Source organism: Oncorhynchus clarkii, chromosome 10 (assembly GCF_045791955.1).
Source record: "Oncorhynchus clarkii lewisi isolate Uvic-CL-2024 chromosome 10, UVic_Ocla_1.0, whole genome shotgun sequence".
NCBI lineage: Eukaryota > Metazoa > Chordata > Actinopteri > Salmoniformes > Salmonidae > Oncorhynchus > Oncorhynchus clarkii.
The window spans coordinates 78254047-78268514 of record NC_092156.1 but is presented as its reverse complement, the minus strand read 5'-3'; the positions used below and the strand labels follow the sequence as shown (position 1 = coordinate 78268514).

Below are 14468 nucleotides of genomic sequence, written 5' to 3'. Positions count from 1 at the left end.
CCTCCAAGATCCTGCACGTCATCTCTATCTGACACCTTTACTACCAGGTATTGATCCTGCAGGTCTCTAGCTGACACCTTTACTACCAGGTATTGATCCTGCAGGTCTCTAGCTGACACCTTTACTATCAGGTATTGATCCTGCAGGTCATCTCTGATACCTGTACTACCAGGTATTGATCCTGCAGGTCTCTAGCTGACACCTTTACTATCAGGTATTGATCCTGCAGGTCTCTAGCTGACACCTTTACTACCAGGTATTGATCCTGCAGGTCATCTCTGATACCTTTACTACCAGGTATTGATCCTGCAGGTCATCTCTGATACCTGTACTACCAGGTATTGATCCTACAGGTCTCTAGCTGACACCTTTACTATCAGGTATTGATCCTGCAGGTCTCTAGCTGACACCTTTACTACCAGGTATTGATCCTACAGGTCATCTCTGATACCTGTACTACCAGGTATTGATCCTACAGGTCTCTAGCTGACACCTTTACTACCAGGTATTGATCCTGCAGGTCTCTAGCTGACACCTTTACTACCAGGTATTGATCCTGCAGGTCATCTCTGATACCTTTACTACCAGGTATTGATCCTACAGGTCTCTAGCTGACACCTTTACTACCAGGTATTGATCCTGCAGGTCTCTAGCTGACACCTTTACTACCAGGTATTGATCCTACAGGTCATCTCTGACACCTTTACTACCAGGTATTGATCCTACAGGTCATCTCTGATACCTTTACTACCAGGTATTGATCCTGCAGGTCATCTCTGATACCATTACTACCAGGTATTGATCCTACAGGTCATCTCTGACACCTTTACTACCAGGTATTGATCCTGCAGGTCATCTCTGATACCATTACTACCAGGTATTGATCCTGCAGGTCATCTCTGATACCATTACTACCAGGTATTGATCCTACAGGTCATCTCTGATACCTTTACTACCAGGTATTGATCCTGCAGGTCTCTAGCTGATACCATTACTACCAGGTATTGATCCTGCAGGTCATCTCTGACACCTTTACTACCAGGTATTGATCCTACAGGTCATCTCTGATACCTTTACTACCAGGTATTGATCCTGCAGGTCATCTCTGACACCTTTACTACCAGGTATTGATCCTACAGGTCATCTCTGATACCTTTACTACCAGGTATTGATCCTACAGGTCATCTCTGACACCTTTACTATCAGGTATTGATCCTACAGGTCATCTCTGATACCTTTACTACCAGGTATTGATCCTACAGGTCATCTCTGATACCTTTACTACCAGGTATTGATCTTACAGGTCATCTCTGATACCTTTACTACCAGGTATTGATCCTACAGGTCATCTCTGATACCTTTACTACCAGGTATTGATCCTGCAGGTTATCTCTGACACCTTTACTACCAGGTATTGATCCTGCAGGTCTCTAGCTGATACCATTACTACCAGGTATTGATCCTGCAGGTCATCTCTGACACCTTTACTACCAGGTATTGATCCTACAGGTCATCTCTGATACCATTACTACCAGGTATTGATCCTGCAGGTCTCTAGCTGACACCTTTACTACCAGGTATTGATCCTAGTTCTTCACGGGAGCCACATTAGATAGTTAATCCAGAGATTTGTAGTTCTTTACGAGAGCCACATTAGATAGTTAATCCAGAGATTTGTAGTTCTTTACGAGAGCCACATTAGATAGTTAATCCAGAGATTTGTAGTTCTTTACGAGAGCCACATTAGATAGTTAATCCAGAGATTTGTAGTTCTTTACGAGAGCCACATTAGATAGTTAATCCAGAGATTTGTAGTTCTTTACGAGAGCCACATTAGATAGTTAATCCAGAGATTTGTAGTTCTTTACGAGAGCCACATTAGATAGTTATTCCAGAGATTTGTAGTTCTTTACGAGAGCCACATTAGATAGTTAATCCAGAGATTTGTAGTTATTTACGAGAGCCACATTAGATAGTTAATCCAGAGATTTGTAGTTCTTTATGAGAGCCACATTAGATAGTTAATCCAGAGATTTGTAGTTCTTTACGAGAGCCACATTAGATAGTTAATCCAGAGGTTTGTAGTTCTTTACGGGAGCCACATTAGATAGTTAATCCAGAGGTTTGTAGTTCTTTACGGGAGCCACATTAGATAGTTAATCCAGAGGTTTGTAGTTCTTTACGAGAGCCACATTAGATAGTTAATCCAGAGATTTGTAGTTCTTTACGGGAGCCACATTAGATAGTTAATCCAGAGATTTGTAGTTCTTTACGGGAGCCACATTAGCAGCTAATTAGCATTTAATTTGAGGGGGGGTGGGGGGGGGGGTAAAAACATGAATAAAAGATTTACACAGTTATCAAAACGTCACACCAGGGTAAACTGACACGAAACAACAGCCCTTATTTTAAGTGTTTCTAAAAAATATCCCCTTTGGGGAAAAATGATTGGAACCATTTCCTTGTTTGACCGCAGGGTTTTATGGGTATCATGACTCATACTGTGGTACTCTATATGTCTCAAAGGAGGGAAGAAACTAGGAAGACACAACAGTGGCCATCTTGGGAATATTGTCGTTCTCGGTAGTCGCTAAGCAGGAAGTCACCCCGCTGTATCCTGTGACGTCATATTGCGGAGCGTCCCATTTTACCTCTCTAACAGTTATCGATGCTGATCGGTGATTTATAACCAGTAAATGATCAATAATCATTTAGAACACCTATTCATCAGATTCATCAATATCAATATTCATCACGATCATCTACTAATCACATGTATTTGATGAGGTGGATTCACCATTGGTTACATTTACAACATCACACCCCATCTAATCTACACATCAGTTACGTCTGTAGTGCAAAAGGCTACGTTTATACAGGCAGCCCAAGTTTCGAGCTAAAGAGCTGATCTGATTGGTGTAAAAAAAAATAGAAAAGAACAAACAAGATCAGAATGTGACTGTCTGTGTAAACGCAGCCACAGAGAACCAGAAGGAAAGGACACTACAGACACTATTATCTAATCTATTATCTATTATCTAATCTACACTCTATTAAGATCAGAATGTGACTGTCTGTGTAAACGCAGCCACAGAGAACCAGAAGGCAAGGACACTACAGACACTATTATCTAATCTATTATCTAATCTACACTCTATTAAGATCAGAATGTGACTGTCTGTGTAAACGCAGCCACAGAGAACCAGAAGGAAAGGACTCTAACCTTTGATGAAGTAGTCCCTGTTGGGTCCGATCAGCGTGTTGTAAGGGTACCCATAGTAGGTGAGGGTGTAGGGGTCACACTGGTACACGTAGTTCTGCTGGACTGGTTCCGGAGCTGCCACGGCCGCGGCCGCTGTAGCGCCCCCTTTAGATGCCTTCTGGTAACGCGTGTACTGCTCTTTGTCGACAGGCTTAGCCAGGGTGACCTCGATACAGGACCCCTCCACCTCCGTCCCGTTCAGGTGGTCCATGGCAACCACGGCATCGTCACGGGACGAGAAGTGGACGAAGGCGTAGTCGCGGATCTTCTTGACACGTTCCACGCAGCCCTGGTTCCACTGGCCAAACACCTAGAACACAGAGACATGTTAATACAGCCCTGGTTCCACTGGCCAAACACCTAGAACACAGAGACATATTAATACAGCCCGGGTTCCACTGGCCAAACACCTAGAACACAGAGACATGTTAATACAGCCCTGGTTCCACTGGCCAAACACCTAAAACACAGAGACATGTTAATACAGCCTGGGTTCCACTGGCCAAACACCTAGAACACAGACACATGTTAATACAGCCTGGGTTCCACTGGCCAAACACCTAGAACACAGAGACATGTTAATACAGCCTGGGTTCCACTGGACAAACACCTAGAACACAGAGACATGTTAATACAGTCTGGGTTCCACTGGCCAAACACCTAGAACACAGAGACATGTTAATACAGCCCTGGTTCCACTGGCCAAACACCTAGAACACAGAGACATGTTAATACAGCCCTGGGTACTACCGGCCAAACACCTAGAACACAGAGACATGTTAATACAGCCTGGGTTCCACTGGCCAAACACCTAGAACACAGAGACATGTTAATACAGCCTGGGTTCCACTGGCCAAACACCTAGAACACAGAGACATGTTAATACAGCCCTGGTTCTACTGGCCAAACACCTAGAACACAGTGACATGTTAATATAACCTGGGTTCCACTGGCCAAACACCAAGCAACCAATCAACTAATTCGTCAATCAATCAATAAATCATTAAATCAACCAATCAATCAACCAATCAAACAGTCACTAAACCAATCAATCAGTAAATCAACCAATCAATCAGTAAATCAACCAACCAATCAGGAAATCAATCAATCAACAAATCAATCAGTAAATTAACCAATCAATCAGTAAATCAATCAATCAACCAATCAATCAGTAAATCAACCAATCAACCAATCAATCAGTAAATCAACCAATCAATCAGTAAATCAACCAATCAATCAAACAGTCACTAAACCAATCAATCAGTAAATCAACCAATCAATCCGACCTGTCGCAGTGTGTCCTCGCTGGTCTCCATCATCAGGTTCCTGACGTATAGAATCTTCACGGTCTCCATGACGTCCTCGTCCACGTCTATCTCCGGCTCCGCCCAGTCCACGGCGATCTGGTGCCCCCACAGCTGGATCCTGCCGGGCATCAGCTTCCTGCGCGCCATGGCCGCGGCACGGTGACTCTCATACTCCACGAAGGCAAAGCCCCGGTTCTTCATCTTGTCCGCCGCGCTGGCGTACACTATGACGTCCAGGACGCCCTCCGTCACCTTGGACACCTCCTCCAGGATCTCCTCTCTCTTCTTGGTTTTGGGGATGCCCCCGATGAAGAGGCGACAGTTGTCCACAGAGCAGCAGACCCCTAGGAGGCGTCCGGGACGCACCTCGTAGTTGTTGAGTTCCCGCACGGCGCGTTTCGCCTGGTGTTTCTGTGTGTACATGACGAAGGCGTAGCCGCGGTTCTTACCGTCAAAGTCCATCATCAGACGCATCTCGTAGATCTGACCCGCCGACTCGAACACCGGGACCAGCTCGTCTTCGTAGACGTCCCGGGGGATCTTACCCACGAAGATCTCACAGCCGCGTGGCGGGGAGGCGGATTCCCAGCCCGGCGGAGGGCCGTATTTCCTCTGACCGTTCTCCTGCACCATGCCGTAACCCGTACGCTCCATCAGAGACACTAGGGCCGCTTCGTTGTGGGCCCCGGACACACCCTCGGGCACTGTGATTGGTCCGTGCGGGGAGTGATGGGAAGGGCCTGGGGTGTTGGAACCGGAAGGCGCTGGGTTATTACTCATGGCTGAAGAGGAGGAGGCGGGATCTTCGGCTGTCATTCTGACTAAACCATCCAATCAGATGTGTTGCCTGAGAGAGAGAGAGAGAGAGAGGGGGAAAAAGATACATTAATTATTTTCTATTGGCTAAACGAGGGATCGCGTCACATTTGATGGACAGAGAACCAACTACATCAGTGATGCTAGAACATCGTGGAATAGGTAACTAACAGATGTAGAGGAAAAGACCAGTAGACTGGATGTTTTATCTACCTGTCTAGAACCAGTCTAGAACCAGTCTAGAACCAGTCTAGAACCAGTTTAGAACCAACTACATCAGTGATGCTAGAACATCGTGGAATAGGTAACTAACAGATGTAGAGGAAAAGACCAGTAGACTGGATGTTTTATCTACCTGTCTAGAACCAGTCTAGAACCAGTCTAGAACCAACTACATCAGTGATGCTAGAACATCGTGGAATAGGTAACTAACAGATGTAGAGGAAAAGACAAGTAGACTGGATGTTTTATCTACCTGTCTAGAACCAGTCTAAAACCAGTCTAGAACCAGTCTAGAACCAGTCTAAGAACCAGTCTAGAACCAACTACATCAGTGATGCTAGAACATCGTGGAATAGGTAACTAACAGATGTAGAGGAAAAGACCAGTAGACTGGATGTTTTATCTATCTGTCTAGAACCAGTCGAAAACCAGTCTAAAACCAGTCTAGAACCAGTCTAAAACCAGTCTAGAACCAACTACATCAGTGATGCTAGAACATTGTGGAATAGGTAACTAACAGATGTAGAGGAAAAGACCAGTAGACTGGATGTTTTATCTACCTGTCTAGAACCAGTCTAGAACCAGTCTAGAACCAACTACATCAGTGATGCTAGAACATCGTGGAATAGGTAACTAACAGATGTAGAGGAAAAGACCAGTAGACTGGATGTTTTATCTACCTGTCTAGAACCAGCCTAGAACCAGTCTAGAACCAACTACATCAGTGATGCTAGAACATTGTGGAATAGGTAACTAACAGATGTAGAGGAAAAGACCAGTAGACTGGATGTTTTATCTACCTGTCTAGAACCAGTCTAAAACCAGTCTAGAAGCAGTCTAGAACCAGTCTAAGAACCAGTCTAGAACCAACTACATCAGTGATGCTAGAACATCGCGGAATAGGTAACTAACAGATGTAGAGGAAAAGACCAGTAGACTGGATGTTTTATCTACCTGTCTAGAACCAGTCTAGAACCAGTCTAGAACCAACTACATCAGTGATGCTAGAACATTGTGGAATAGGTAACTAACAGATGTAGAGGAAAAGACCAGTAGACTGGATGTTTTATCTACCTGTCTAGAACCAGTCTAGAACCAGTCTAGAACCAACTACATCAGTGATGCTAGAACATCGTGGAATAGGTAACTAACAGATGTAGAGGAAAAGACCAGTAGACTGGATGTTTTATCTACCTGTCTAGAACCAGTCTAAAACCAGTCTAGAACCAGTCTAGAACCAGTCTAAAACCAGTCTAAGAACCAACTACATCAGTGATGCTAGAACATCGTGGAATAGGTAACTAACAGATGTAGAGGAAAAGACCAGTAGACTGGATGTTTTATCTACCTGTCTAGAACCAGTCTAAAACCAGTCTAGAACCAGTCTAGAACCAGTCTAGAACCAGTCTAAAACCAGTCTAGAAGCAGTCTAGAACCAGACTAAAACCAGTCTAGAACCAGTCTAAAACCAGTCTAAAACCAGTCTAAAACCAGTCTAAAACCAGTCTAGAACCAGTCTAAAACCAGTCTAGAACCAGTCTAAAACCAGTCTAGAACCAGTCTAAAACCAGTCTAGAACCAGACTAAAACCAGTCTAGAACCAGTCTAAAACCAGTCTAAAACCAGTCTAAAACCAGTCTAGAACCAGTCTAAAACCAGTCTAGAACCAGTCTAAAACCAGTCTAGAAGCAGTCTAGAACCAGACTAAAACCAGTCTAGAACCAGTCTAAAACCAGTCTAGAACCAGTCTAAAACCAGTCTAGAACCAGTCTAAAACCAGTCTAGAAGCAGTCTAGAACCAGTCTAAGAACCAGTCTAGAACCAACTACATCAGTGAAGCTAGAACATCGTGGAATAGCTAACTAACAGATGTAGAGGAAAAGACCAGTAGACTGGATGTTTTATCTACCTGTCTAAAAACAGCCTAGAACCAGTCTAGAACCAACTACATCAGTGATGCTAGAACATTGTGGAATAGGTAACTAACAGATGTAGAGGAAAAGACCAGTAGACTGGATGTTTTATCTACCTGTCTAGAACCAGTCTAAAACCAGTCTAGAAGCAGTCTAGAACCAGTCTAAGAACCAGTCTAGAACCAACTACATCAGTGATGCTAGAACATCGCGGAATAGGTAACTAACAGATGTAGAGGAAAAGACCAGTAGACTGGATGTTTTATCTACCTGTCTAGAACCAGTCTAGAACCAGTCTAGAACCAGTCTAGATCCAGTCTAGAACCAGACTAAAACCAGTCTAGAACCAGACTAAAACCAGACTAAAAACCAGACTAGAACCAGACTAGAACTAGTCTAGAACCAGTCTAAAACAAGACTAAAAACCAGACTAGACCCAGACTAGAACCAGACTAGAACCAGTCTAGAACCAGTCTAAAACAAGACTAAAAACCAGACTAGAACCAGTCTAGATCCAGTCTAGAACCAGACTAAAACCAGTCTAGAACCAGACTAAAAACCAGACTAGAACCAGACTAGAACCAGACTAGAACCAGTCTAGAACCAGTCTAGAACCAGACTAAAACCAGTCTAAGAACCAGTCTAGAACCAGTCTAGAACCAGTCTAGAACCAGTCTAGAACCAGTCTAGATCCAGTCTAGAACCAGACTAAAACCAGTCTAGAACCAGACTAAAAACCAGACTAGAACCAGACTAGAACCAGACTAGAACCAGTCTAGAACCAGTCTAGAACCAGACTAAAACCAGTCTAAGAACCAGTCTAGAACCAGTCTAGAACCAGTCTAAAACCAGACTAGAACTAGGGTCACAATAGAGAACATCACAGCCTTATGAAATCTAAAGGTTGTGATATTTTGGCTAATGAGTTACGTACAGTAGAGCACGACACGGGTCACATGACCAACATACACCGTCCTATGAGAACCCAGCATCCATAAAACCAGGAACGATACAGTAAAATAATCAACTTCCTCCTTTCATTCCTCTCCTCTCCTCTCCTCTCCTCTCCTCTCCTCTCCTCTCCTCTCCTCTCCTCTCCTCTCCTCTCCTCTCCTCTCCCCTCCCCTCCTCTCCTCTCCTCTCCTCTCCTCTCCTCTCCTCTATCTCGATCAATCCTTCATCTGTCTGCTTTACAGTCCTGTGTTGCTGAGCTGTTTGACCTTTGACCCCCAGGATACAGAATGAGGTCATAAAGCTCTGATCAAGGTTCATCGCCTGGGTCACATGCTGAGTGTGTGTGTGTGTGTGTGTGTGTGTGTGTGTGTGTGTGTGTGTGTGTGTGTGTGTGTGTCTGTGTGTGTGTGTGTGTGTGTGTGTGTGTGTGTGTGTTAGACTACCAGGAGCAGTTGACAAAAGGTCACAGAGAACAATCACAAATCCTCTGTTACTGACCAGCCCGTCGTGTGTGTGTGTGAACATAAACCTCTTACTCCTCCCCCTCAATGAACAGAAAACGATTTAAATCCTCAACACTCCTTGGTAACACAACAACACCCTCAGTGTAGTGGTGTCTGAGGGAGTCTCCTCTATCAGACACCACTACACTCAGATTACTACATGTAGGGTGTCTCCTCTATCAGACATCACTACACTCAGATTACTACATGTAGGGAGTCTCCTCTATCAGACACCACTACACTCAGATTACTACATGTAGGGAGTCTCCTCTATCAGACACCACTACACTCAGATTACTCAGAGTCTCCTCAACAACACCCTAGCCCTATGTAGTTCACTACCTTAGACCAGGGTCCATAGGGAATAGGGCACCACTCTCTATGTAGTTCACTACTTTAGACCAGGGTCCATAAGGAATAGGGCACCACTCTCTATGTAGTTCACTACTTTAGACCAGGGTCCATAGGGAATAGGGTTGAATTTAGTACAAACCCACTCTGGTCAGGTATCAACAAGGCCAAATAAACATGATTGGGTAGCTGGATGGGATGGAGGGAGGGAGGGAGGGATGTAGAGAGGGAGGGAGGGAGGGAGGTAGAGAGGGAGGGAGGGGGGTAGAGAGGGAGGGAGGTAGAGAGGTAGAGAGGGAGGGAGGTAGAGAGGGAGGGAGAGAGGTAGAGAGGGAGGGCGGGCGGGAGGGAGGTAGAGAGGTAGAGAGGGAGGGAGGGAGGTATAGAGGGAGGGAGGGAGGTAGAGAGGGAGGGAGGGGGGTAGAGAGTGAGGGGGCAGAGAGGTAGAAGAGGGAGGGAGGGAGGGAGAGAGGTAGAGAGGGAGGTTGGTAGAGAGGGAGGGAGGTAGAGAGGTAGAGAAGGAGGGAGGGAGGGAGGTAGGGAGGGAGAGAGGGAGGGAGGGAAGTAGAGAGGGCGGGAGGGAGGGAGGTAGAGAGGGAGGTATAGAGGTAGAGAGGGAGGGAGGGAGGGAGGTAGAGAGGGAGGGATGTAGAGAGGGAGGGAAGGAGGTAGAGAGGGAGGGAGGGAGGTAGAGAGGGAGGGAGGGAGGTAGGGAGGGAGAGAGGGAGGGGGGGAGAGATGTAGAGAGGGAGGGAGGGAGGTAGAGAGGGCGGGAGGGAGGGAGGTAGAGAGGGAGGTAGAGAGGTAGGGAGGGAGGTAGAGAGGGAGGGAGGTGGAGAGGGAGAGAGGTAGAGAGAGAGGGAGGGAGTGAGGTAGAGAGAGAGGGAGGTAGAGAGGGAGGGAAGTAGAGAGGGAGGGAAGTAGAGGTAGGGAGGTAGAGAGGTAGGGAGGTAGAGAGAGGGAGGAAGGTAGAAAGAGAGGGAGGTAGAGGTGGAGGGAGGTAGAGAGGTAGGGAGGTAGAGAGAGAGGGAGGAAGGTAGAGAGGTAGGGAGGTAGAGAGGTAGGGAGGTAGAGAGGTAGGGAGGTAGAGAGAGAGGGAGGAAGGTAGAAATAGAGGGAGGTAGAGATGGAGGGAGGTAGAGAGGCAGGGAGGTAGAGAGAGAGGGAGGAAGGTAGAGAGAGAGGGAGGTAGAGAGAGGGAGGTAGAGAGGGAGGGAGGTAGCGAGGTAGAGAGAGAGGGAGGTAGAGAGGGAGGGAGGTAGAGAGGGAGGGAGGTAGAGAGAGAGGGAGGTAGAGAGGTAGAGAGGGGCGTAGAGAGGGAGGGAATGAGGTAGAGAGGGAGGTAGAGAGGGAGGTAGAGAGGGAGGGAGGTAGAGAGGGAGGGAGTGAGGTAGAGAGGGAGGGAGGTAGAGAGGTAGGGAGGTAGAGAGGTAGGGAGGTAGAGAGAGAGGGAGGAAGGTAGAAAGAGAGGGAGGTAGAGATGGAGGGAGGTAGAGAGGTAGGGAGGTAGAGAGAGAGGGAGGAAGGTAGAGAGAGAGAGAGGGAGGTAGAGAGAGGGAGGTAGAGAGAGGGAGGTAGAGAGAGAGGGAGGTAGAGAGGGAGGTAGAGAGGGAGGGAGGTAGCGAGGTAGAGAGGGAGGGAGGTAGAGAGGGAGGGAGGTAGAGAGGGAGGGAGGTAGAGAGAGAGGGAGGTAGAGAGGTAGAGAGGGGCGTAGAGAGGGAGGGAGTGAGGTAGAGAGGGAGGTAGAGAGGGAGGTAGAGAGGGAGGTAGAGAGGGAGGGACCATTTACAAAGGTATAAACTGTTACACGGCCACGCAACCATGGTAACTCACTCTCATTTGGCAAAACCCAATAACACACACACACCTGTAAGCCCATCCAAGGACCCACACACCTCACCCTGAGAGAAGAGGACAGCAGGGTCAACTCACCCTGAGAGAGAGTGAGCTACACAGGGTTCTCCTATAGGGACAGCTGAATACAGGGTTCTCCTATGGGGACAGCTGAATACAGGGTTCTCCTATGGGGACAGCTGAATACAGGGTTCTCCTATGGGGACAGCTGAATAACCTAACAGGGTTCTCCTATGGGGACAGCTGAATAACCTAACAGGGTTCTCCTTTGGGGACAGCTGAACAACCTAACAGGGTTCTCCTATGTGGACAGCTGAATAACCTAACAGGGTTCTCCTATGGGGACAGCTGAATAACCTAACAGGGTTCTCCTATGGGGACAGCTGAATAACCTAACAGGGTTCTCCTATGGGGACAGCTGAACAACCTAACAGGGTTTTCCTATGGGGACAGCTGAATACAGGGTTCTCCTATGGGGACAGCTGAACAACCTAACAGGGTTCTCCTATGGGGACAGCTGAATAACCTAACAGGGTTATCCTTTCGGGACAGCTGAATAACCTCACAGGGTTCTCCTATGGGGACAGCTGAACAATCTAACAGGGTTCTCCTATGGGGACAGCTGAATAACCTAACAGGGTTCTCCTTTGGGGACAGCTGAATAACCATAATAACCTGTTTCCATTAGGTGTAACTACAGTCCATAATAACCTGTTTCCATCAGGTGTAACTACAGTCCATAATAACCTGTTTCCATCAGGTGTAACTACATTCCATAATAACCTGTTTCCATCAGGTGTAACTACAGTCCATAATAACCTGTTTCCATTAGGTGTAACTACAGTCCATAATAACCTGCTTCCATTATGTAACTACAGTCCATAATAACCTGTTTCCATTATGTGTAACTACAGTCCATAATAACCTGTTTCCATCAGGTGTAACTACAGTCCATAATAACCTGTTTCCATCAGGTGTAACTACGGTCCATAATAACCTGTATCCATTATGTAACTACAGTCCATAATAACCTGTTTCCATTAGGTGTAACTACAGTCCAAAATAACCTGTTTCCATTAGGTGTAACTACAGTCCATAATAACCTGTTTCCATCAGGTGTAACTACAGTCCATAATAACCTGTTTCCATCAGGTGTAACTACAGTCCATAATAACCTGTTTCCATTATGTAACTACAGTCCATAATAACCTGTTTCCATCAGGTGTAACTACAGTCCATAATAACCTGTTTCCATCAGGTGTAACTACAGTCCATAATAACCTGTTTCCATTATGTAACTACAGTCCATAATAACCTGTTTCCATTATGTAACTACAGTCCATATTAACATGTTTCCAACAGGGGTAACTGCAGTCCATAATAACCTGTTTCCATCATGTGTAACTACAGTCCATAATAACCTGTTTCCATCAGGTGTAACTACAGTCCATAATAACCTGTTTCCATTAGGTGTAACTACAGTCCATAATAACCTGTTTCCATCAGGTGTAACTACAGTCCATAATAACCTGTTTCCATCAGGTGTAACTACAGTCCATAATAACCTGTTTCCATTATGTAACTACAGTCCATAATAACCTGTTTCCATTAGGTGGAACTACAGTCCATAACAACCTGTTTCCATTAGATGTAACTACAGTCCATAATAACCTGTTTCCATCAGGTGTAACTACAGTCCATAATAACCTGTTTCCATTATGTAACTACAGTCCATAATAACCTGTTTCCATCAGGTGTAACTACAGTCCATAATAACCTGTTTCCATGATGTAACTACAGTCCATAATAACCTGCTTCCATTATGTAACTACAGTCCATAATAACCTGTTTCCATTATGTGTAACTACAGTCCATAATAACCTGTTTCCATCAGGTGTAACTACAGTCCATAATAACCTGTTTCCATCAGGTGTAACTACAGTCCATAATAACCTGTTTCCATTAGGTGTAACTACAGTCCATAATAACCTGTTTCCATCAGGTGTAACTACAGTCCATAATAACCTGTTTCCATCAGGTGTAACTGCAGTCCATAATAACCTGTTTCCATCAGGTGTAACTACAGTCCATAATAACCTGTTTCCATCAGGTGTAACTACAGTCCATAATAACCTGTTTCCATTAGGTGTAACTACAGTCCATAATAACCTGTTTCCATTAGATGTAACTACAGTCCATAATAACCTGTTTCCATCAGGTGTAACTGCAGTCCATAATAACCTGTTTCCATCAGGTGTAACTACAGTCCATAATAACCTGTTTCCATTAGGTGTAACTACAGTCCATAATAACCTGTTTCCATCGGGTGTAACTACAGTCCATAATAACCTGTTTCCATCAGGTGTAACTACAGTCCATAATAACCTGTTTCCATCGGGTGTAACTACAGTCCATAATAACCTGTTTCCATCAGGTGTAACTGCAGTCCATAATAACCTGTTTCCATCGGGTGTAACTACAGTCCATAATAACCTGTTTCCATCAGGTGTAACTGCAGTCCATAATAACCTGTTTCCATCAGGTGTAACTACAGTCCATAATAACCTGTTTCCATTATGTGTAACTACAGTCCTTAATAACCTGTTTCCATCAGGTGTAACTACTGTCCAGAACTATGCTTGGTCTCCACAAGTATAGTTTTACACGTACACGTACACGTACACACACACACACACACACACACACACACACACACACACACACACACACACACACACACACACACACACACACACACACACACACACACAGACACACACACACACACACACCTTTCTTCCAGGGTAATCTCTTGTTCCAGTAAGGAGACCAAAGCAAGAATATAAAACTCACTTCCTCAAAATGGCTGCCGGGCCCCTGACCTTTCTCTCTGTGGCTGCCGGGCCCCTGACCTTTCTCTCTCTGTGGGTGCACTTGTGTGTTTCTGTTTGTGTGTTTGTGTGTATGTGTACTAGTTTGTGTGTGTGTGTGTGTGTTTGTGTATATTATTCTGTGTGTGTGTACTAGTGAGTGTGTGTGTGTTTGTGTCTGTGTACTAGTGTGTGTGTGTATACTATTGTGTGTGTGTGTGTGTGTGTACTAGTGTTTGTACTAGTGTGTTTGTGTGTGTGTGTACTAGTGTGTGTGTGTTTGTATATACTATTGTGTGTGTGTGCGTGTGTGTGTACTAGTGTGTGTGTGTGTGCGTGTGCCTGTGTGCATGTGCGTGTGTAGAATTGAAACTTGAAACTTGTCTGCTTAAAATTCTCTGTTCCTTACAGTTTTT

General features: G+C 45.4%; 1 protein-coding gene across 9 annotated transcripts in view; it reads right to left on the bottom strand.

The window, feature by feature from the left end:
• LOC139419171 (RNA-binding protein 47-like) overlaps positions 1-14468 on the bottom strand; it is a 68318-nt gene that overhangs the window by 13723 nt on the left and 40127 nt on the right. For all 9 annotated transcript variants that reach the window (XM_071169161.1, XM_071169156.1, XM_071169155.1 and 6 more), the window contains 2 exons: positions 4549-5416; positions 3224-3572 (listed from right to left, as the gene is read on the bottom strand). In XM_071169161.1, the coding sequence (XP_071025262.1) occupies positions 3224-3572; positions 4549-5385 (1186 nt within the window). In that variant the 5' untranslated portion in view covers positions 5386-5416. The remainder of the gene's footprint in view (positions 1-3223; positions 3573-4548; positions 5417-14468) is intronic.